The sequence below is a fragment of the Somniosus microcephalus genome, chromosome 6 (genome assembly GCF_052327205.1).
Source record: "Somniosus microcephalus isolate GS21.2 chromosome 6, FLI_Smic_1.0, whole genome shotgun sequence".
Taxonomy (NCBI): domain Eukaryota; kingdom Metazoa; phylum Chordata; class Chondrichthyes; order Squaliformes; family Somniosidae; genus Somniosus; species Somniosus microcephalus.
In genome coordinates, this window is record NC_140992.1 from 35,803,003 (window position 1) to 35,826,836 (window position 23,834).

The window sequence follows — 23,834 nt, forward strand, 5'->3', positions numbered from 1 at the left end:
GGTGGAAATAATGGTGAAAGAAGCGTTTTAAGAACGAAATGGGGATTTAAAACATATTAATAATATAGTTGTTGCTGGGTGTGAGTGAAAGGAAGGGGTGAGGCTGGGCAGTGAGTGAGCGCCGCACTCCCGCTGCTACCAGGATCACCACGTCCTTCCTTTAAACTTCACCCCACCCCCTTCCCCCCCTCCACTCACTCCTGATTGGCAGCGGGCCGTTCACGTGGTCGAGATTCCCGGCCCCGGCCGCCATTTTGGTGGAAAGTTTGGAATTTCTCGGTCAGTCAGCGGGAGGAGGAGGAGGAGCGAGCGGCAAAGTTTTTTTTGGGGGTGGGTGTGAGTGGAAAGGACCGGGGCCTAAGCCGGTGGAAAGGCCCCACCACCACCCTGGCCGCGGCAATCGGTGCGAGCGCTTGGAGTTGAGTGGGCGTCGGCGCCGTGTCGCCCCCCCTGCCCCGGGGAGAGAGAGAGAGAGAGAGAGCTTGAACCTCCCCGCTCCCGAGAAGAGAGACACCGACACCACCCCCCCACCTCGGGGTAATTGGAGAGGGAAGCCTCCGCTCCCAGGATACTGAGCAGAGAGACTTGGGGGGGGCAAAGGCCGCCCCCTCATCCCAGAGGAGAAGAGTGGGAGAGAGAGAGAGAGGGGGACCCCCTCCCTCCCAACCACTTGAAAGGAAGCAACTGGTTTAAGCAGCTAGTGGGTCACTCCTGAGTTTTAAGAGACTGGGACAGTCACCTTCAAGGTGAGGAGGGAGTAAAAGCAGGACGGAATAGTCTCCTGCAGTCACCTTGAGAGAGAAAGTAGGGCAGGGCACTGATCGGGGAAAGATTTAAAAAAAAGGGAATCTGATCATCTATCCAGACTGATGATAAGAAGGCTGCTCTTGAAGAAATTTTCATTTTTAAAAAAAAGTCAGGGATGTGGTCCTGAGGCAAAGATCTTATAAACCGGTCCGTCCACTCGGGAGGATAATCTAATGCTAAAAAGAAACCAAAACTCCTTTTGACCCACCCAGCCCAAGCTTGTTTTTAAAGGTAAAAAAAATTGTCAGTGAAACTAATTGACGTGTATCTAAAGCCTTTCACATCCCGCGGGTGGGGGAAATTGGAATCCTGCTTTCTGACACACTATCGGGAATTTTTAATCGTCGAAGAAAGGAAATTGCCCTCAGAACTTCGAAAATAATATAGAGCTGAAATTAAGGGAATTACCAACTGTGAACTTGAATCTGTCTTGGGGGGGAAAACGCGCAGCAAGAGGATGCCAGTTCGAAAGCAAGGTACGTTTCGTGTTAACTTTCTTGAACTTGATGTATACAGCTTTATTTAACTTATAATATGAATTTAAATATTTAGTAAAAGTGTTAATTTTTTTATTTTAACTGCAGTAACACGTTTTGTATTTATCCTCACTAAAATAAACTTAACGAGCATATTTACGCTGCTTTACTGAGCGAAAGATTTGCATTTTCCGACCAAGTGGTAAACGCTGGGTAAAGTTGGGTTACTTTGTAGCTGCAGGAGTTGTTGGGTGCTGTGTGAACGGGCCATCGATGACTGTTAGGTGTGTTTTGCCCCTCTGTTCCTCAGATGCTCAGCGAGCTCTCAAGCTCCTGGAGAATTACCGCGCCAAGCTCGGCAAGACCGAGGACCTCCAGCTCCGTGCGTCCATCGAGAGAGTTATCAACATATTCCGGAGCAATCTCTTCCAAGCGTTAATAGGTACGTGTGTAAACCCCTCTGTACCCTTCGTCACCTGCATTGCTTTTGGGATTAATAGCACGACCAGTCGACGGGAGGTGTTGAAACAGCCACACGTTGTTCTGACCATACGTGCTTTTTTTTTACAAAAATATTTTTGAATAGAGAAAATGTAGTTCGACGTTTTAACGACGCGGGCATCCCGTGGTTTCTCTCACCCAGTAGCATACCATTCCCTATGAGCTGACAACCTGTTGCCCAACGATTCTGCTTATGAACCGTGGAGAGACGAGAAGAGCGGGAATAGTCAAACAAGGCAACTGCAAATATTAAGTGACGGCATCGAGGCATTTTTAACCCTTGTGCACTAAAATGAGTTTAGCAACAGGAGTACAACATTTCTGATTAACTCTACCTACTGTTGAATCATGTGCAGTTTACGGATGCCAGTGGTGTGCTTGATGCTGTGCGTTTGCCTTCAGGAGTTGGGCGTTTTGTGTGCGGTGAACAGGAAGCTTCATGGAGTGAGGGGCGTAACTTGGGGATGTAAACAGGCTCGGCTCTGGGTGGCTTTTCTGCAGTTCAGGCTTTGAGTTGGGCACGTGTTGAGATGGTGCTGAAGGAAATCGTACGGTATCACGACCCTATGAAATTTTAAGGAAAGTCATTTTTTTAAAACCGTACTCGTTTTTAAGTAGAATGAAGGGAGTTGCAGTAAATTTCTTCCGTATGCCAGTGTAGGCTCTCCAGTATAGGAGGATCCTTTCCTAATTTCGAAACTCGTTGACACATCAATTTAGTCGGCAAACCACACTCTGCTGGCTACAGTGCAATTGATTTAAAAACCTTTTTCATAAAGTTTTGAATGCATATTGATGGACAGTGAGGAACAGAAACAATGATTATATATTATAGAAAGTTCCAACTTCTTTGTCTTCAGTTGTAACATTACTCACATTGGACATAGTACACGTTTATCTTTATTAATTTGGATAAATTGAAATGAAAATAATCTTGTGTACAAATTGAGATCAGGCTGTATGACTGTTGATGCCAATTGCATTGATATGAGCAGTATTTCACTATTTAAAGGGCCAAAGGGTGAGACTCAGTGCCTCCGGTCAAAAATCAATTTTACAAGTGCTTGCCCCAGGCGGAGGGCACTACTAATATAAATGGCCCTGACAAACTAAAATTGCATTGTGGTGTTGAATTAGAATTTGGTTGTTGCCATCAATTATGCAACTTGTATTCAGTGGTGCCCACCAGTCATGGAAGGCTTCAAATGTACCAGAAGACACCAAGTTATTTCTCCAAAGTCACCCGAATGCACACAAGACCACGAAAGAGAGGCAAGCAGTCGAAGTGACATTCCCAGCGGATCTTGCACATCCTAGGCCTGTGGATGGCAGCCTTATCCAGGCCTAGGAGTAAACCCACCAGGAGATCCTCCGATTTTGCTTGCCTTCCCCACCCCATGCACTCAGTGACTGTAGATAAACAGGGTGGGGGTGAATTTTAACCAAAGACTGAAGAGCAGCCCCTTTGGATAATGGGATAATTATTTCATGTTTTCTTAAAGACAATGAAATAGCACATACTAGGCTTTCATAAAATAAGGAATGCTCCATTCAGCTGTGTGTAACCGTAAGACTGTTGCTTTCTCATGCTTCCTTTAGCACCCCTCCCAAAATAAACTTGTACCACTATTCTAAGCTGTATCCAGTTTGGATTTAATATCCGCACACATACTACCATATCACTTTATTTTTATAATATTTGTGTGCATTTCTTTCTTTTTCCTCCTTTCCCCCCCCCCCCCCCCTTCCCCCATATGCTTTTGCTGGGGTATGGATTACATGGGTGCTGACAGGTGCCTCCCCCTCCCCCAGTACCTCAGTGGATGACCATGAGTGTGTGCAGGTTGTTTCACAGTAGTGGGAATCATAGTTAAGCCTCACTTAATATTCAAGTACGCATGCTTTCTAGCAGGGGTCGTTTGATAAACTTTGCTGGTTTGTTTTGCACCTTGTTCAGGTTTGCTGAGGAGATTGCAGTATTTCATCACTAACCCAGCCTGGATCAGCTTGCTTACTGTAGACCTTTACCAGAGAGAGGGAAAGTGTGAATAGACACCAGGTGATGGTGACATGAGTTCAGTATGTGACTATAGATATTCAGAAAGTATTTGTCTCATTAGGCTTGTTACAAAACAACCAGGCATACGGTATAAGAGGAAAAGTGGCAGCATGGATAGAAAGTTGATTGGACAGGAAACAAGGGTAAAGGTTAATGGATGTTGGTTGGATTGGTGAAGGTTTTGAAATGGTGTACTTTACATCATTGTTGGGCTCACTTTTGTTCCCGTTATAATTTAAATGATTTGGGCATAGGGAATATAATGTTGAATTTGCTGACTACACAACAGTGGGCGGCTTGGCAAATGACGAAGGGGGTTGTAAAGGGTTACAGGAGGACATAGGCAGGTTAGCTGAAGGGACAGGTGGCAGAAGCAATTTACTGTGGAGAAGTGTGATGCACTCTAGGAAGAAAACAATGACTTATTATAAACTCAATGCAAAGACCCAGGTATGGATGATCAGAGATGCCTAAGATTGCTAATGCATAATTTCTTGAAAGTTCAACTGCAGGCATGTAAAGCCATAATAAAGGCCAATGTAATTGTGGGTGTTCTAAACAGGGGTGTCGATTATTAGGGCAAAGAGGTTATGATAAGTTTCTACAAGTCACTGGTTAGGCACAGAGTACTGTTTACAGTTTTGGACACCCCCATTATAGAAAGGACATAGTGATTATACAATGTAGAATCGCAAGATTGGTACCTGGGACGAGGAACTGTAGATCTCAGGAGAGATTGCGATCCTGTTTTTTCCCCACTGAAACAGAGAAGGCTAAGAAGACATTTTAATAATGCTTTTTTCAAAATTCTGATGAGTTTTGATAAGCTGCATAGGTAAAGACTCTTTCCACCAGTTGGGGAGTCAGTGGTGAGGGGGTCATCTCTTTTTTTAATATCACAAAATGAGAAGAGATGTTAAGAGAAGTTTCTTTATGCACAGAATTGTTACTTCACCACTGGAAATAGTTGATCCAGAGACCATTGTATCTTTTAAGGGAAGATTTAGATAAGTATTTGGAGCAGAGAGGATACGAGGGTATGGGGTAAAAGCAGGAAAGTATGATTTGTTTTGGATTGCTCTAGTAGAGCCAGCACAGACATGATGGGCTGAATGGTATTCCCTGTGTTGTAAATTTCTATAGTTCTTTGCTAACCAATAGTGTGTTAACATTTCCTACTTCTGAATATTTTCCCAATTAGTGTTTCTTTAAAAATGATTTTCTTCTGCTGAGCTATAGAATTAATTGCAAACAGTCTTAAATGATTTTGCTTCGAACTTGCTTTTTGATGTGAACTTCAGAAGATAATGGGGGTAGAGGAAGAGAGAGATGCCATAGATTTGTGAATATGTTAATGTGCTTTGGTAAGCTAAAGAATGATCACTGATTTGGATGGGGGGTGGGCAACACTTCCACATTGTCCCTTGAGTGCCCTTTAAACGTGACTTTTTGCACCAGTGTGAACCCAGATTCAAATTCTTGAATTAACTGAAGCTTAACTGAAACTGAAGCCACATAATAGGCTCACGAGCAAAGTTGAAGCCCATGGAATAAAAGGGACAGTGGCAGCAGGGATACGAAATTGGCTAAGTGGCAGAAAACCGAGTGTAGTGGTGAACGGATATTTTTCAGACTGGAGGAAGGTATACAGTGGTGTTCCCCAGGGGTCAGTTCTGGGACCACCGCTTTTCTTGATATATATTAATGACTTGGACGTGGGTGTACAGGACACCATTGCAAAACTTGCAGATGACACAAAACTTGGAAGTATAGTGAACAGTGAGGAGGAGAGTGATAGACTTCAGGAAGACATAAACAGGCTGGTGAAATGGGCGGACACGTGGCAGATGAAATTGTACGCAGGAAAGTGTGAAGTGATGCATCTTGGTAGAAAGAATGAGGGGAGGCAATATAAACTAAATGGTGCAATCCGAAAGGGGATGCATGGACAGAGAGACCTGGGGGTACATGTGCACAAATCGTTGAAGGTGGCAGGGCAGGTTGAGAAAGCAGTTAAAACGGCTTATGGGATCCTGAGATTCATAAATAGAGGCGTAAAGTACAAAAGTGTGGAAATTATGATGAACCTGTATAAAATACTGGTTCGGCCCCAACTGGAGTACTGTGTCCAATCCTGGGCACCACACTTTAGGAATGATGTGAAGGCCTTAGAGAGGGTGCAGAAAAGATTGATGAGAATGATTCCAGAAATGAGGGACTTCAGTTACGTTGATAGACTGGAGAACCTGGGTTGTTCTCCTTGGAGCAGAGAAGATTGAGGAGAGATTTGATAGAGGTGTTCAAAATCATAAGGGGTCTGGACAGAGTAGATAGAGAGAAACTGTTCCCATTGGCAGAAGGATTGAGAACCAGAGAACACAGATTTAAGGTGATTGGTAAAAGAACCAAAGGTGACGTAAGAAAAAACTTTTTTACGCAGCGAGTGGCTAAGATCTGAAATTCACTGCCTGAAAGGGTGGTGGAGGCAGACTCAAATCTTATCTTTCAAAAGGGAGTTGGATAAGTATCTGAAGGAAAAATGTTTTGCAGGACTACGGGGAAAGGGCGGGGGAGTGGGACTAACTTAAGAGTTGGCACGGGCTCGACGGGCCGAAAGGTTACAGCATGGAAGACAACCATTCTATGATTCTGTGATTCCCTTTACCTTCCTGCAGCTGTCAAGTAGCTGACTGACCAGCATGTTGTGCTCCTAAAGGAAGTTGGGGTAACTAGCTTAGTGATGGTTGCATCTGGGCATCCCTTACTAGCTGACCATGGTGTGTCTTTCAGGAAAGTAGTGGCAATATCCACATATTGTCCCTTCAACTGAAGTCCAAGTGTAAACCCTCGGAAATTAGAAAAAAAAGTGTATACAAAAGTGACTCATTCCTTGACATTGTTCCAACAGACTGATATTTAAGTTCCATTGGCCCCAGTTATAAATTTATTATAACGGGCTCCAAGGAGCCACAGATAAACACATTGGTTGATGCTGTTTACTCCAAATGCACATTGGAATAAAACAAAATGCCACCAACTAAACTGTACAGGTTGGGTGGTTCTACAAAGTTGAAGAGTGGAGTCAGGCTAGCAAATAGTGTGGGATAGGTGGAGTGTGTTTTCTGGTGCACTTAAGTGGCAGCACTTGCCGTGCCCACGAAAAGACTTCATGATATATTGACACAAACTTTATGCATTCTCTGCAGGGTTGACAGAAGTTGAATCTTGATCATTAAATAATTCCAGTAACATGTTTGTTAGTTAGTGTGTCTGATGTTAGTGTCTTTTTCAATGTAAATTTATTTATGTTCTTTAAACTTGAAAATGGTTCTAGTTCTATACAACATGTGGGTTTTGTAGACCGGCTTTATCTTCAGATCTTCAACATAGACTTGCTGCTATTAATGTTATCGGGGTGGTTGATCTCACCACTACAGAACTACACAAATAAAAATAAAATTTACAAATGCTAGAAACCTGACTAAGGAATAGAAACACAAGATGTTGGAATTACACTGGAAGTAGACAAAGTTTCTTCTAAGAAGTCTATAATGTTACTTTGTGTACTGTTGGGAGATTTTGGGTGAAAGGTTTCACATACTTGTACATTTGCAGATACCAATGGGAAAGCAGGAAATATTCCACATACAAAATATTGTAATTGGTTAATCTACTTTAACTTGGTTTACCTTGTGTGTTAACTGAAACAATTTCTCTCCATAAGTCCCCAAGACACACACTAATTTTTATAGGAATTAAATGTTTTTATAGAAACATAGAAGATAGGAGCAGGAGTAGGCCATTCGGCCCCTCGAGCCCGCTCCGCCATTTAATGAGATCATGGCTGATCATCCAAATTCAGTACCCTGTCCCTGATTTCTCCCCGTAACCCTTGATCCCTTTAGCCTCAAGAAATATATCCAACTCCTCCTTGAATATATTTAATGAATTGGCCTCAACTGCCCTGTGTGGAAGAGAATTCCACAGGTTCACCACACTCTGCGTGGAAAAAATTCCTCCTCATCTCGGTCCTAAATGGCTTACCCCTTATCCTTAGACTGTGACCCCCGGTTCTGGACTCCCCGCCATCAGGAACATCCTTCCTGCATCTAGTCTGTCTAGTCCTGTTAGAATTTTATACGTTTCAATGAGATCCCCTCTCATTCTTCTAAACTCTAGCGAATATAAGCCCAATTGACCCACTCTCTCCTCATACGTCATTCCTGCCATCCCAGGTATCAGTCTGGTGAATCTTCGCTGCACTCCCTCCATGGCAAGGACATCCTTACTCAGATAAGGCGACCAAAACTGCACACAATACTCAAGGTGCGGTCTCACCAAGGCCCTGTACAACTGCAGCAAGACATCCTTGCTCCTGTACTCTAATCCTCTCGCTATGAAGGCCAACATACCATTTGCCTTCTTAAACGCCTGTTGCACCTGCGTGCTTACCTTCAGCGACTGGTACACAAGGACACCCAGGTCTCGCTGCACTTCCCCTTTTCCCAATCTATTGCCGTTCAGATAATCTGTCTTCCTGTTTTTGCCACTGAAGTGGATAACCTTGCATTTATCCACATTGGGCAGATGCATGGCAAATGCAGTATAATCACCCAACCTGTCCAAATCATACCGGAGTTTCTCTGCATCCTCCTCACAGCACACACGACCACCCAGCTTTGTGTCGTCTGCAAACTTGGAGATATTACATCTAGTACCCTTGTCTAGATCATATATATATATATAGCTGGGGTCCTAGCACCGGTCCCCGCGCTACCACACTAGTCACTGCCTGCCACTCGGAAAAAGACCCGTTTATTCCAACTCTTTGCTTCCTGTCTGCCAACCAGTTCTCTATCCAAGGCAGTACCTTACCCCCAATCCCATGTGCTTTAACTTTGCATGCTAATCTCTTATGCGGGACCTTATCGAAAGCCTTCTGAAAGTCCAAATACACCACATCCACTGGTTCTCCCTTACTACCAGTTACATCCTCAAAAAATTCCAGTAGATTAGTCAAGCACGATTTACCTTTTGTAAATCCATGTTGACTTTGTCCGATCCTGTCGCTCTTTTCCAAGTGCTCTGCTATTACATCTTTTATAATTAGCATTTCCCCCACTACCGATGTCAGGCTTACTGGTCTATAATTCCCCGTTTTCTCTCTACCACCCTTTTTAAATAGTGGGGTTACATTAGCTATCCACCAATTCATGGGAACTGTTCCAGAGTCTATAGGATAGGTTATTCTTGGTTATAGTTATTATTTGACATTTCTCTTCTAGCAAAGATGTTCTTGGAAATATTTTTTCTATTTATGTTGGAATATTACCAGCAGCTGCTATGCATTTGAAGATAATTTGGAGTAAGATTAGAGGTGCAGGCAATGAAGGTGGAACATAGCAATGTGTTTACAACTATCACTGTTCAGTGGCAATTTTTCATTTTTCTCCTCCCTTCATTCTACCTCCTCCTCAAAGTCTGTCATTATACTATTCCTGGTAGATGTGGGTAAATCATTTTCCCTTCACCCTGGCAAATTCTGAGTGTAAAAGCTAATTTTGTGACACAGTATACTAATGCAACAAGCTGTGTAAAGGTTATTGAAGTTGTTGAAAATGTTCTCGATGAACTGATATTTTCTTCTATGCACCTGTAACTGGAAGTTCATTGTGTGCTGCAATGCACATCACACAAGGAACAAACAGTATTTGCTGTTCTAACAGTGTGCTTATTGAGTAAATAGTCTGAGAAAGCACATTGAGTATTTATTGATGACTATATCCTGAACTTGAATCAGACTTGGGGTGGGGGGGGAAATGACCATTATGGAAAAATAAACTGGAAAGTGGCATTTAGTTAATAAGTCAACTGAATAAAGTTGACCCAACTGAATGAAGTTGACCCATTGTAGTATCTAACTTAAAAATGCAATATTGAAATCAGGACTCTTTTTTTATGAACCACCTGTTGTAATTGAGGATGACGATATGTCTTGGAGGAACACCATTACCTCCAAGTTACCCTCTACAAGCCGCACACCATCCTGACTTGGAAATATACCGGCGTTCCTTCATAGTCGCTGGGTCCAAATCCTGGAATTCCCTCCCTAACAGAACTGTGGGAGTACCTTCACCACACGGACTGCAGCCATTCAAGAAGGCGGCTCACCACCACCTTCTCAAGGGCAATTAGGGATGGGCAATAAACGCTGGCCTTGCCAGTGATGTCCACATCCCAGGAACGAATAAATTACAAAGCAGTAATCCACTCAAAGGTTTCAGGTGATGCCCTTCGATTGCAAATCGGTGTGTCTCATTGGACTCTTGATTGGACTACAGCTTTCAATTTACTGAGGGGTATCTGTTGTAATAAAGTTGTGTTTTCTTTTACATTCATTCTTACTATTGTGGTGTTGCATTTCCATTTCTGTTTGAATATGCTGCATGACTTAGGACCAGAAGGTATGTTGACTTTTGATGTATTATCAGGTCATTATTTATGGTGCAATAGGAATTTTCAATGCAAATAGTAAATGGTGGAATGTATGTTGGGGAATATCGCCAGTTTAATTTAATAGCAGCTTGAAAGCTTACTGGAAAACCCAGAGAGAGCGCCAGTGTTGACTTTGAGCCCCAGAGCTGCTCTACCGATCTTGCCTTAACTGTTTCTCCTGTGGCTTGCTTTAGCTGATGCCCTTTTTTGGGGGGATGGGGGAATGAGTATCTATTGTTTCATGACTGTGGGGAGTGCTCATTTGTTCATAATGGAATGGCTTTTGTGCTGAATCATTGCATTTAAATACCATAAATGTTTAAACAATGCACAGAGCATGTTCAGTTTCCCCCCCCCCCCCCCCCGCAGTAATACTCTGGTGTTTCTTAATGTGGGGAAGGGAAAGGCACCTGTTATGTCATGAAGATCTCTGCTGGATTTTCTTTCTTTCAGAGAATGAATTGTTTGATGTTAACTTGCACACCAGTCCAAGATGTCAGATGTTTGGTAAAGGTTGACAGTGCATACTTGCATCATTTTGAATTATCGAGCCTCTTGCCGGCTAGTTGCCTTTCTATAAATAGCAACTCCTTTTATTCTTGCTTTTTTTAAACTGGGAATCTATATTTGTGATGCAAATGTCCTGCTTTTTGGTAAAGAAATTCCAGCAGCCTAACTCGTGCCCTGTAATTGAATCGAACACTATTACTATTTATACATCGAAAATATATAAGTTGTGTTGGAGTGCGAGGGAGACGCGACTTAGTCCACGGCTATAATTGTGACTTTCTAAAGGGATCTGTACTTAAAGGAAACATTTGCAGGGCTGTGGAAGGAGCGGGTGAGTGGGACTAATTGGGTAGCTCTTCCTGGCCACTGTCCGAGGCAACTGTGATGTCCTATTTGATCCCGAGCTGAGCTTCCGATCCCACATCCTCCATCACCAAGACCACCTCCTTCCACCTCTAACATTGCCTGTCTCTGCCTCCGCTCATCTGCTGCTGATACCCTCATCCATGCCGTTGTTACCTCTAGACATGACTATTCCAATGTTCTCATGGCCGACCTCCCTCCTTGCACCCTCCCACAAACTTGAGCTCATCCAAAACTCTGCTGCCCATATCCTAACTCGCACCACGTCCTGCTCACCCATCACTGTGCTCGCTGACCTAGATTGGCTCCCAGTCTGGCAATGTCTTTTTAAAATTTTCATCCTCGTGTTCAAGTCCCTCCCTATCGCTAACCTCCTTCAGCCTTACAACCCTCCGATCTCTGCGCGCCTCCAATTCTGGCCTCTTGCGCATTGCCGATTTTTCAGGTATGGTGGGCGGGTTGGCCTCCTGTGCTGTAAGATTCAGTGATTCTATTACTCTTTTTGTGCTTCATGCAAATGTGCTGAAAAATCCCCAATGATGGCAGCTCTGTAATCAAATGGGGTGGTAATATAGGATTATTTCTGCTAAATGTTCTAGGGTATGCTGTTTACTTGCAGTGTAATCAGATATCACTGCAGTTGAAATCACATGATCTGATCGTGAGCCAGTTGGTGTCGATCATGGCACCTGCTGCTGTTTTTTTTGAAGAGAAAGAAGCTGTCCAAAGGGAATCAACTGTCCTTTGAAATCCATCTATTTATTTACTGCCAATTGGAGTTTGAAGGGTTCCAATATTATCGGCGAGAACACCGGAACTTCTCTTGTGGCTTGATATCTGACCCGCCACCGCCCAATCCCCTCGTCACTCCTCCTGCCAGATATTTTAGTGCTCTGAAAGCCACTCGACCCACTTGTTATATAAAGAGTAATACGAGTTAGCTACTTCATTTTCATGATCGGGTAATGAATAAGTAGGAGCTTGTTACAAGGTTGATGTCAAATCCAGAGTTCAGATTGAGCTGCTTTAATCATATTGTACAATCTTAAATGTACTTGGGTTTTTGTTCTGTTTTAAGAACATGTTTAAACACGTTTGAGATTGAAAGATTTTTTTCCACAACCGACTGGAATAGACTTCCAGCTAATACACTTACTGGTATTTTAATTAAATGCTTTCAGAAAAGAGCTGGATGATTTTCTGATTAGGAATGATATTAGGTTATAAGGACAAGTACAGAGTGAAGCCAAATGCTATGGAATTTGATGGTTTCTCAGCGGAAATGACTTATTAAGGCAACTGTTCTCGGGTGTATAATGTGGGATGTAAAGTTAGTTAATTTCAAATTGTGCTCATTGGGCGTAATAAGGAATTTTGTAGAACTTTTTCTTAATGGGTTGGGATGAAGCAGATGCCTTTTGCCCCCCCCCGGGGGCTGATCCTGAAACAATGACATTTTCTTATCAAACTGTTTTATTATACAACCATTGCCCCATCGAAGTTTAATGATGGTACTAATTTTAAAACCTTTTCCTTTCCCCTGCTGCTGTTTGCTTTGTGATCAGCTTTGAATTTTTGTTAAATTATATATGTAGCAACAAATTATAAATACCTTTTACTGTGTGTACAGTATAGGTTTGAAATGTTGCTTCCTGGATACAACCAAAAGGACAGTTATTCTGAATGTATAGTGTATACACATCAGGTAATGGGTCTTGGAGAAGAAAGTTAATTGGGGTCAACAAGGCTCCCAAATTGAGCAGATGCATGTGAATTGTACTAAGTGCATCAAGTGGTTTGTTTTTTGCAGCTCCTAGTTATGGACACATTTTTGTTCATTTAAAGAAAGAAAGACTTGCATTTATATAGCTCCTTTCACGACCTCAGGGCACCTCAAAGCGCTTTACAGCCACCGAAGTACTTTTGAAGTGGGGTCACTGTTGTAATGTAGGAAACGCGGCAGCCAATATGTATATATTTTTGTTTTATTTTTGTCATGTTTGCTGTTTGGAGCTGGAATGATTGGAAATTCCATGTTTGTGCAGGACTTTGTTTGTAGTCCTGTTGCTATAGGTTCCATTATTCTCATTGAGGAGCTTTATAAAATGACAGTGGAATGGAGAGTTAGCAAAGAAATACCGAGAATTGGAGCATCATAGCTGAACAAAAATAATGGGCGCAAGCTGATAAGAAGAAAAGGAATGAATGTTCCATCAGTGATTTTTATTTAATTTTTGGGGAGTGGGGAGGAAACTTCAATGGCATTGCAAAATGCTTCAGCAGTGGTGTGTGGGATCTGTCAGTGAGGCTTAAAATTGCCACAAGTGCACTAAAATATCATGGCTGTGTGAGGGGACAGGAAAAATGCTTCTTGCTTTGGACATGACTATTTTTGCTTGCAGATTTGTTCCGTTTAATGGTGTTTTTAATAAAAAAAAACCCTGATGCAAACCTCCTCTCTGAATTGTTCAGCTAAACGAGGAAACGATCACTCCTGCAGTTAAACTCAAACTGACTTATACCCACTGATGCCTCAGTTGGTGCCAGGCAGGTCCCAGCTTCAACACTCAGTCTGTGAGGAATTTGTTCATTTCAGTCGGAGCTGAACAATTGGCCGTGTTGTCCCCAGGCTGGAGAGGTGGAAAATTGGCAAAATGCTCACTTTTCATCACGATCCAGTAACAACCTCATTCATTCTACCAAATGGAACACCCCGCACTTACTGTAATGAATTCCATTTTTCCACTCCTACATTTATCCACCCATTTCCTACATTACAGCAATGACTACACATCAAAAGTACTTAATTGGCTGTAAAATGCTTTGGGATGTCCTGAATTTGTGAAAGGTGCTATATAAATGCATGTTCATTCTTTCTTTCACTCTGCAAGCCTGTTTGTCTTCCTGTATTTTGGTGCTGTCTGCCACATTATTAGCTATACCCCCCCCCCCAAATTTGGTATATTTCAACACCAAGGCAAATTGTTCCCATGTCTTTGTCCATGCTTACTAGAATTCCAGTAAAGCATATTGGCAGTGTGATTATTTTATACTCTGTTTGTGAAAAACACAGCAGAATGATCACAAATTTTGGGCACTAGGATGGATCACTTGTGTTGGTGAGGGATCAATTTGAGGTGATGAAGTATCCGTGTTTCAGCAAGTGCATTTTTGTTGCATGATTTGCCAGTGAACTGAAGTTGAATGCTAACACTCCTTTGAACCAGTTACAAGAGGCGCAGAGGCTGACTTAGCTTCGAAGGGTTCAAATTGGCAAATCTGTGTATTCCTTGTGCTGGTATACCAAATGAGTGCTGCCATCAGATTTCACAACATCTGTATTTTTATATAGCTTTCTCTTTGCTCTCCTGTATCAAGGGATTAATATCTTGTGTTCTTTGGCTCTTTGAGCACTTGCCACACTAATTCCCACTGTATTTAAGTGTGCTTATCCATTGCAAGTCCTATACCACCTATACTTCTGTAATGGTGTACCAAAGGGGTGAAGATTGATGTATCATGCTGAAATACAGTATGTATCGATTCTCATTCCTTCCCCCTCCACAGATGTTATCAATCTGTTTTATTTGCTGATTTGGTAGGGACACCTAATTATTCACGATGCTGTTCAACTCCTGATTTTTATTAGAACAAAAGACGAGCATTAAAATAGGTGACTTGTGGAGTCTCGCAAAGGTTGAACACAAGTTAGTTGTTCTGATGGATTCACAAACTGCAACTGGAAAGCTTGAGCATCTGAACCTCTTGTGTTACTGCTTTGTAATGCGCTATCGAAGGCAGCTATTGTCCAGGTTAATTCCTTTCACCACTTTTGTTTTTCCTGTTCAAGTGCTCTCAAAGTAGAACAAGAAGTAAACATATTATAAAGAAGGTTACCAGTCTATTGGCTATTATTTCAGCCTTTTGTATTTCCTGCAGAATATAATGACATTATTTACAAGCTTGTCTTTACAGATGCTTTGTTTGCACTTAGTTTAAAAGGAAATTCAACAACTCCGGACAGGATTTAAAAAAAAAAAACTTGATCCTGATTTTTTTTTCTCCCCTTGTGCCTCTGTGGAGCTCCTTGGGATGTTTTTGTTCTACATTAATGGCACAGGATGGATGCAAGTTGTTTTAAGATCATTTTTTTGAAAAACAGTAGTGATAGAGAAACTTCCCTTTCAAAAGGTCAGTGAAAAGAACGAAGTCATTGAGTATGTAAATTCAAATGTCCCTTGTATATCTGCTCTGTCAAGAGTTTGTCACTTCCTGATGAAAACACCTGCAGGCTTGCACAAAATTTGATGATCAAATTTGAGGTTCATTTTAATATAGGCGTTCAGGGAAAACTAGTTTCCTGGCTGTTATCCATCCATCATCCTCCCTCCATAAACTTGAGCTCCTCCAAATCTCTGCTGCCCGTATCCTAACTCGCACCAAGTCCTGTTCACTCATCATCCTTGTGCTCGCTGATCTACATTGGCTCCCGGTCCACCAACGCCTCAATTATAAAATTCTCATCCTCGTGTTCAGATCGCTCCATAGGCTCACTCCTGTCTATCTCTGTAACCTCCAACCCTACACCCCTCCGAGAACTCTGTGTTCCCAGAACTCTGGCCTCTTGTGCATACCCCACTTTCTTCGTCCCGTCATTGGAGGCCGTGCCTTCAGCCGTCTTGGCCCAAAGTTCTGGAATTCCCCCCCTAAACTTCTCCACCTCCCTTTTAAGTTGCTCCTTAAAACCTACCACTTTGACCAAGCTATCAGTCACCCGTCCTAATATCTCCTCCTTTGGCTCGGTGTCTATTTTTGTCTGATTATGCTCTTAGTAAAACATTCCAAGACGCTTAACATGTTAAAGGTGCTATATAAATGCAAGTTGTTGATGCTGATGCGTTTTCAGCAATACTTGGACCAGATTGATATTTATACATGGAATAAAGTAACTTGGAGCTGTTCCTAAGCTTTTGTGAGATAGGCATGCCTGCTGACATTCGTGCTGTCTGCTTGATTTCTTCAGAAAGTTATGTGGGTTTAAAACCTCCATGGTTAAATAGTCGTCTTATGTTGGATGGATATCCTTGCGTTTCATTTACTTATTTCTGTTTTCTCTTACTGGAAACATTGTGGTTATTTGCCTCATTTGGGAGATTAAATTGGGAAGAGTCTGATAGTAGAAATGACATGTACTGTGGCGGAAGGGCTTGGTGGCTGTTATTTTTCCATATTTGTACTTTTATGTCTGTTTCCTTCACTTCAAGTCTGCACGATCTCCAATGTAGGTACTTATCTGTTAAAGTTGACTTGCCTGGATGCTTAGAAGGTAAAAATCCCACTTGGAATGCAGGTTGATGTAGTACCCTGCTGTGGTATAACACTCCTGTCTTCTGGCCACACTGATATACCTGGTGGAATGTATATTAGTCAATGTAAGTATTGTAGCAACTGGTGGCTGGAGCTGGAGAAAACTTGTCTTCACTCACCTCAACACCACAATCTGAAGAGGGAATTGGTGCAGGAGGATGGACTATATGGTACAGTATTTCCTGTTCCAAGCCTTATTAAATGCACTAGTCGATAGTCCTCTAGCACCATCAATGTAAATTGAACATACAGGAAACTTTGTGATATCCGGCACCGACGGGACCGAGCTGTTGCCGATCTATCAAAACTGCCGGACATACAAAGTTAATGTTGAAGCATACGGAGGTTTTCATCTCCGTATCTGACAACAAACACTGTTGCTTAGCAACAGCTTGTAAACAGTCGGCCCGTACCTTGGAAGCGTCTCTGTAGCTTAGCAACAGCTTCAGAGAGACTTTCCAGAGCCCGACTGTTGAAAACAAAGCCACGAGAAGAAAAAAAACCTACAAGAAGAAAAAAAAACTTACAAAACGGCTCCTAATTTCTGCCGGTAGATCGAGGTTTCCGGACATACAACCTCCGGATAAACCAAAGTTTACTGTACTTGCCATTCTTCTTTCTTGCCCTCCGGCTGCATTCAGTTACCCTGGAATCACAGCCATCCGATTGTTCTGGTCAAAGTATTACAATTGTCTTATCAGAATTTCTGTACATTCTTGCATATATTGAGTACAAAACCTACTGGTGTGTCTAAATGTAAATTATTCTTAATATTACACTGCACATGAAAAGGAAGTTATAAGCGTACAAACCAGAACAGTGTTCAGTATTGCATTTACAGATGGAGTATGTACTGTCAGCACAACGCCATGTGTGCAGTGTGAAAACGCAGAAAAAGGTAGCACAGAACATCTGGAAATGAGGTGGTGGCAGGATAAGGATGTCTGGCAGGATTAGGACGTCTGGTCAATCGAGTCCTGACTATCCCAGATTTTTATAAGCTTTCAGAGAAGCTGGTGCTTTTGCAGGAGAGTTGGGGGAAGGGAGAGTTGGGTCAGTGAACAAAGCAGGATGTGGGAATATCCGATTTTGACTAATCTCAGTTTAAGTATCTAAATATCTAACAAAATGGACGCTTCACTAGGTTTCCAGTAAATACTGTTGCATTTAGATTTACTCGTCAGAGAATCTAGCCTTTTGAATTAAAATATTTTCTAGGTGTTGGTAAATCTACTGCAGTTATTACCTGGAAGTGTCAGTGGTTTTGAATTTTCACTAGTCATTGTCAACGGGTGGAAAATCTAGCTCAGTGTTACAAGTTAGTGGGACATTTCTTTTGTATTCCAGGACTTGAGCACATAATCTAGGTTGACATTTAAGTACAGTGTGGTGACACAAGTGCAGTGTGGTCCTGAGGGAGTGTTGCATTGTTTTTTGGTTGAGATGTTCAATGCAAGTCCTGTCCCATCTGTTCAGGTGGACATAAAAGATCCCATGGCACTGTTTGAAGTACAGGAAGCTCTCGATTTACCAGCACCTAAATAACCGGAAATCTCTGTTAACTGGCAAAATTCAGGAGGAGGTTCAGGTAAGTTTTACTTCATATTAGTGGCAGTTCCTGGATCTGTGGCTGTATAACTGGGGTTCCTGCACCTGTTGCTAAGCAACAGGGAAGCCTGGATTTGTTGCTGTGTACGGAGCTCTCCTACCTTTTAAACTATACCTCTCTGTAATCCGGACTTTTTGATAAACTGGCACCATGCCGGTCCCGTCGGTGCCGGATAATAGAGTTTCCTGTAGTACAGGGGAATGTTCCCTGTATGCAGGCCAATATTTATCACTCGACCAACACTTAGCCCTTGACCAACACCACCAAAACAGATTAACTAGTTACTCATCTCTGCTGTTTGTGGGATCTTGCTGTGTGTAAACTTGCTGCTGTTAGCCTACATAACGGTGAGTACACTTCAAAAATAATTCATTGGCTGTGAAGTGCTTTGGGACGTCCTAAGGACATGAAAGGTACTGCATTAATGCAAGTTAATAGTTTATTTCAAAATGGTTCAAGACTATTTTAGTAAATAAGATTTCTGGAGTTGCAGCAGTTCCTCAGTTTGGACTGACATTAAAAAAAAACCTTTTTGAATTGACTAGGTCACACTCTGCAGAATCCTGTTTGAAAGTGTGGTATGTACAGGGAAAGAAAATCACTTAGCAAGCTTACTATGACGCAGATTTTGACTTTGAAGAAATTGATACAATAAGCTCTTAATTCCTGCATTATTGTTTTAAGTTTTGACAGGTGGGGAGAAGTCTGCTGGAGCTTCTCCTGGTGGTCATCTGGTGCCTCCTGCTGGAAAACTTGTGAATTTCTGATTCACTTTTATTGTTACCACTCATTTCCCTCCTTGGCCAAAAGTCTGTTAGCCGAGACAGTGAGTGCCGCCACGTGAAGAATGGTATTTGAGGTACGGGAGGCTTGCCAGTGTCTATCGAACCAAGCCTTGGGAGGGGAGAGTATTGAAAATTAAAATAAAGCTGTGTTAAAGGGGTCACAAAATGTTATATATTTTACACTTGATATTGTGATGAAGACAATTTTACACTACCAGTGCAGATGCATGGGTCTCTTGCTGCATTTCTCTATACAAACATAACAATTTTTGTATCCTAATAGGTTTGCAGTGCCTTGGCAATGTTGTTGTGTGGTTTTGTCGTTTGATTAAGGCATTAGGATAAGTAAATGCGAGGAGCTGATCCCAATAGGATCACTGCTGGATGTTGCTTCTTCTGAAACCCAATATTGAGTGTGAATATTGAAGTGTCTAGAGATTTGTTTACTTTCATGATGCAAATACTAAAAAAGGTCAGTTGTTTTTCAACAGTTTAGCTGTGGTTCTTAACTCAAGTGAAGGTTAGATTATTTAGTAATTACTGGAATAAAGATGGCGAGGCTGTATGGTTGGGGAATGGATGCAAACTTGTAAATTTCTGCAGTATGTGTATCCTAACTTGGTTGTGGACTTTAGATACATATTCTTGTTTTCCAGATATTCAGGAATTTTATGAGGTGTCATTGCTGGATAATCAACCGGTTCTTGCTCAAAAGACAACTGGCATTGTTCCAGCAGTCCGTAACTGGGATATTTCCAGCCTTCCAAGCACAACTGTTACGTCGGAGGTGCTTCCCATCAGCCTTAGCCCTAATACAGAGGTAAGTGTGTGATAAGGCCAACTGACCTGATAAGATACAATTACTAATGCAGTAATACTAAAGGCATTGTTTGCAGAGTAGGATCCAGTATTCAGTAAACTCTCACATTCTAGTAATAAAAAAATAAAATGGTCAGATTGAGTGACCAGCTGATTGGGGGCGTAAAAGGCTATTCCTTGGACCACCTCTTGAAAACTTTAGCAGCTGAAGTTATTGCCAATAATGTACCAGTGTTTGTGTACCTGTTCATCTGATCCTTTTTGACTTCTGCCAGTGTAATTGACAAGGCCAAGAGCTGGATGTCAGGTCCTTGTTGAAACTGCATTACTGAAATCTCTGCAGAAATGGGGCTAGGCGTTCTCTTGCACAGCTGTTCCCTAGCCCTGCTCCGAGGTTCCAGAGATCTTGCATAATACACATCAACGGAAGATCTCTGCTTTGATGGAAAACTGCTGCACATGCTAACGTGTGGTTCAGTTTGGATGTCTCTCCTGAAAAGATTCTATTGACCGTATTTGTGTACCCTTTTATTTTCAGCATTGAAGTAATTTGGTTTTGGATTGTTTCCTCATCGCCAGATTTAATAAAATATATAGCTTCACTTAGAAATTGGGAGTGGAAACTTGCACGACACAAGGTAGCTGAGTCTGGTTGCTGAATGTTTTGAATTTCATTTGATTACCTGGCTCTTCTGTGCAGATCCCAGTTGATTGTGAAATATGTGCTCTGCTCATAATCTGGCACAAATATACTGAAATGGCTCCTGTCTTCTATAGCCAGTGATAATTTTTGAGAAATATAGCCACTGGGTTGGATTCAATTATTACTTTACTAAAGTTGCTGTACATATGGTTGTATTCTGGCCAAGAAATTGTGAATTTCCACCACTACATAGGCTGTTCAAATTCACTGGAGACCATTAATGAACTACTTCAAGATGATCCTTTAAAGTACAAATGCTATTGCAAGAGTCAACTTGAAATCGGTAGAAATTTGGATTGAATTTGCAGGACATTGTGTTGAAATTCATGTATATTTGCCACGACGAATGTCCCGAACCAAAATGCTTTAACAAAGTGTTCGGGTATGCTGATTAGCTTTTGTTCTCTTCTGTCTGTTATCCTCCTTGGGGAGGTGGCAGGAGAAAGAGGGGGAGGTCCTCACATAGTGTACCACTCCCTGGGTGTGCTGGTCATTCATTCATTCATTCATTCATTCATTCTCTCTTCCTTCTCTTCCAACTGCCCCCCTCCCCCCGAGGGCCATTCCTGTCCCGTGTCTGTCGCTCTAGGAGCTGGTCACTCCATCCCTGTCCCATGCCTCTGTTGCTCTAGAGCTGGTCCCTAGTGGCTGAATAAGATCAGTCCAGTATGACTTTTCACACCATAACCCTATAGGTAAGTGCATGACTTCAGCTTAGCAATTTGCCCCAATTAGACTCTATGAAATTGTGGATGCGAACATTTATTTTAATATTTTTTTGGCATTGTGCCAGAGCTACAACTTGCTATGCTGTTGTACGTTAATGTTAAAACACTGATGAGGCAATAATTGAGTTGTTTAGATCCTAAACATAGAATCACATCTCAACTGATTATGGGCATCTTGTGAATTTGAAATTATAATACAATATTTGTCACTTTGCAATCTTATGATCCTCAAAAGAAAAATCATTTTTCATCTGCAGCACAAATTGTTGATGTACAGTTTTTGTGCTGCTCTTAATTTTCTAGCACTTATCACAGATAAAATGGTAGGTGTACTGCTTTGCCAGGATGATGCTTTTTAAAAATATGCATGCAGCATTGAAAAACTATGCTTGAAATTGTAGTGACACTATATTGTTCTCCTAATCTGTGACATAATGTCACACCCTGTACAAGACCTCAATTTTAAGATGAAACCTTTATCCAGCGCTGTCAGCCTAGCAAAGAGCTAATTTGTAATGAGTTGGAAAGATCTTAAATAAGTTCTACTGTAAAATCAGATATGAATAAAGAAAATAAATATAACCAATAAACAATGGAAGTTATAAGTGTCAGTAACATAGAAACAGAAGATAGGAGTAGGCCACTTGGCTCCTCGAGCCTGCTCCGCCATTCAGTGAGATCATGGCTGATCATCCAAATTCAGTACCCCGTTCCTGCCTTCTCTCCATATCCCTTGATCCCTTTAGCCTTAAGAAATATATCCAACTCCTTCTTGAATATATTTAATGAATTGGCCTCTACTGCCTTCTGTGGTAGAGAATTCCACCGGTTCACCACTCTCTGGGTGAAGAAAATCCTCCTCATCTCTGTCTTAAATGGCTTACCCCTTAACCTTAGACTGTGACCCCTGGTTCTGGACTCCCCCGCCATCAGGAACATCCTTCCTGCATCTAGTCTGTCTAGTCCTGTTAGAATTTTATAAGTTTCAATGAGATCCCCTCATTCTTCTAAACTCCAGCGAGTACAAGCCCAATCGACCCAATCTCTCCTCATACGTCATTCCTGCCATCCCAGGTATCAGCCTGGTGAATCTTCGCTGCACTCCCTCCATGGCAAGAACATCCTTCCTCAGATAAGGCGACCAAAACTGCACACATTACTCAAGATGTGGCCTCACCAAGGCCCTGTACAACTGTAGCAAGACATCCTTGTTCCTGTACTCGAACCCTCTTGCTACGAAGGCCAACATACCATTTGCCTTCTTAACCGCCTGCTGCACCTGCATGCTTACCTTCAGCGACTGGTGCACAAGGACGCCCAGGTCTCGTTGCACTTCCCCTTCTCCCAATCTATTGCCATTCAGATAATAATCTGCCTTCCTGTTTTTGACACCAAAGTGGATAACCTTGCATTTATCCACGTTCTATTGCATCTGCCATGCTTCTGCCTGTAACCTGTTTAAATGTTGATCAAGATGCGGGTGGCTTGATTGCACTAGACAGTGAGTGTTCTAGATTGTCACAATAATGACTGATGACCAAGGAATATTGCAATAGCAAAAGACTGCAGATGTTGGAAATCTGAAATAACAACAGAAAATGCTGGAAACACTCAGCAGGCCAAGCAGCATCCGTGGAGAGAGAAACTGGGTTAATGTTTCAGGTCTGTGACCCTTCGTCAAAACTGGAAAAAGTTCGGGATGTAACAGGTTTTAAGCAGGTGCGGAGGCAGGGAAAGGCGGGTGGGAGGAAGGAGGAACAAAAGGGAGGGTCTGTGATAGGGTGGAAGGCCGGAGAGATTAAATGTTGCAAATGGGGATGGCAGAATCATCAACAGCTGCTGCCTGAAAAAATGGGGGCAGGGGGTTATAGTCTGAAATTGTTGAACTCGATGTAAAGTCCAGAAGGCTGTAAAGTGCCTAATCGAAAGATGAGGTGCTGTTCCTCGAGCTTACGTTGAGCTTCATTGGAACAGTGTAAGAGGCAGAGGTCAGAGTGGGAGTGGAGCGGAGAATTAAAGTGACAGGCGACCGGAAGCTCAGGGTCACCCTTACGGACTGAATGGAGGTGTTCCGCAAAGCGTTCACCCAATTTGCGTTTGGCCTCCCCAATGTAGAGGAGACCGCACCGTGAGCAGCGAATACAGTATACTAAATTGCAAGAAGTTCAAGTAAATTGCTGTTTCACCTGGAAGGGTTGTTTGGGGCCCTGGACAGTGGGAAGGGAGGAGGTAATAGGGCAGGTGTTGCATCTCCTGCCCTTGCACGGGAAGGTGCCGTGGGGAGGGGCGGGGCTATTGGGGGTGATTGAGGAGTGGATCATGGTGTTGCGGCGGGAGTGGTCCCTTCGCAATGCTGCAAGGGGAGGCGAGGGGAAGATGCGTTTGGTGGTGGGATCACATTGGAGATGGCGGAGGATGATCCATTAAATGTGGAGGCTGGTGGGGTGAAAGGTGAGGACAAGGGGAACCCTATCGTGGTTTTGGGAGGGAGAAGGGGTGAGAACAGAAGTGTGCGGGAAATAGAACGGACATGGTCGAGGGGCATGCCAACCACGGTAGAGGGGAATCCTCAGTTGAGGAAAAAGGAAGACCTATCTGCAGCACTGGTATGG

At 42.5% G+C, this 23,834-nt stretch overlaps 1 protein-coding gene across 21 annotated transcripts in view; it reads left to right on the forward strand.

Annotated features, from left to right (window-relative positions):
- Positions 1–216: 216 nt before the first annotated feature.
- LOC147115607 (disks large homolog 1) overlaps positions 217–23,834 on the forward strand; it is a 439,472-nt gene continuing 415,854 nt past the window's right edge. For 8 of the 21 annotated variants that reach the window (XM_085990014.1, XM_085990000.1, XM_085990002.1 and 5 more), the window contains exons 1-3: positions 247–1,283; positions 1,594–1,725; positions 19,629–19,792. In XM_085990014.1, the coding sequence (XP_085846140.1) occupies positions 1,265–1,283; positions 1,594–1,725; positions 19,629–19,792 (315 nt within the window). In that variant the 5' untranslated portion in view covers positions 247–1,264. Of the gene's footprint in view, positions 1,284–1,593; positions 1,726–19,628; positions 19,793–23,834 lie in introns of all 21 variants that reach the window. The other 13 variants (XM_085989993.1, XM_085989994.1, XM_085989995.1 and 10 more) reach the window with 5 other exon arrangements.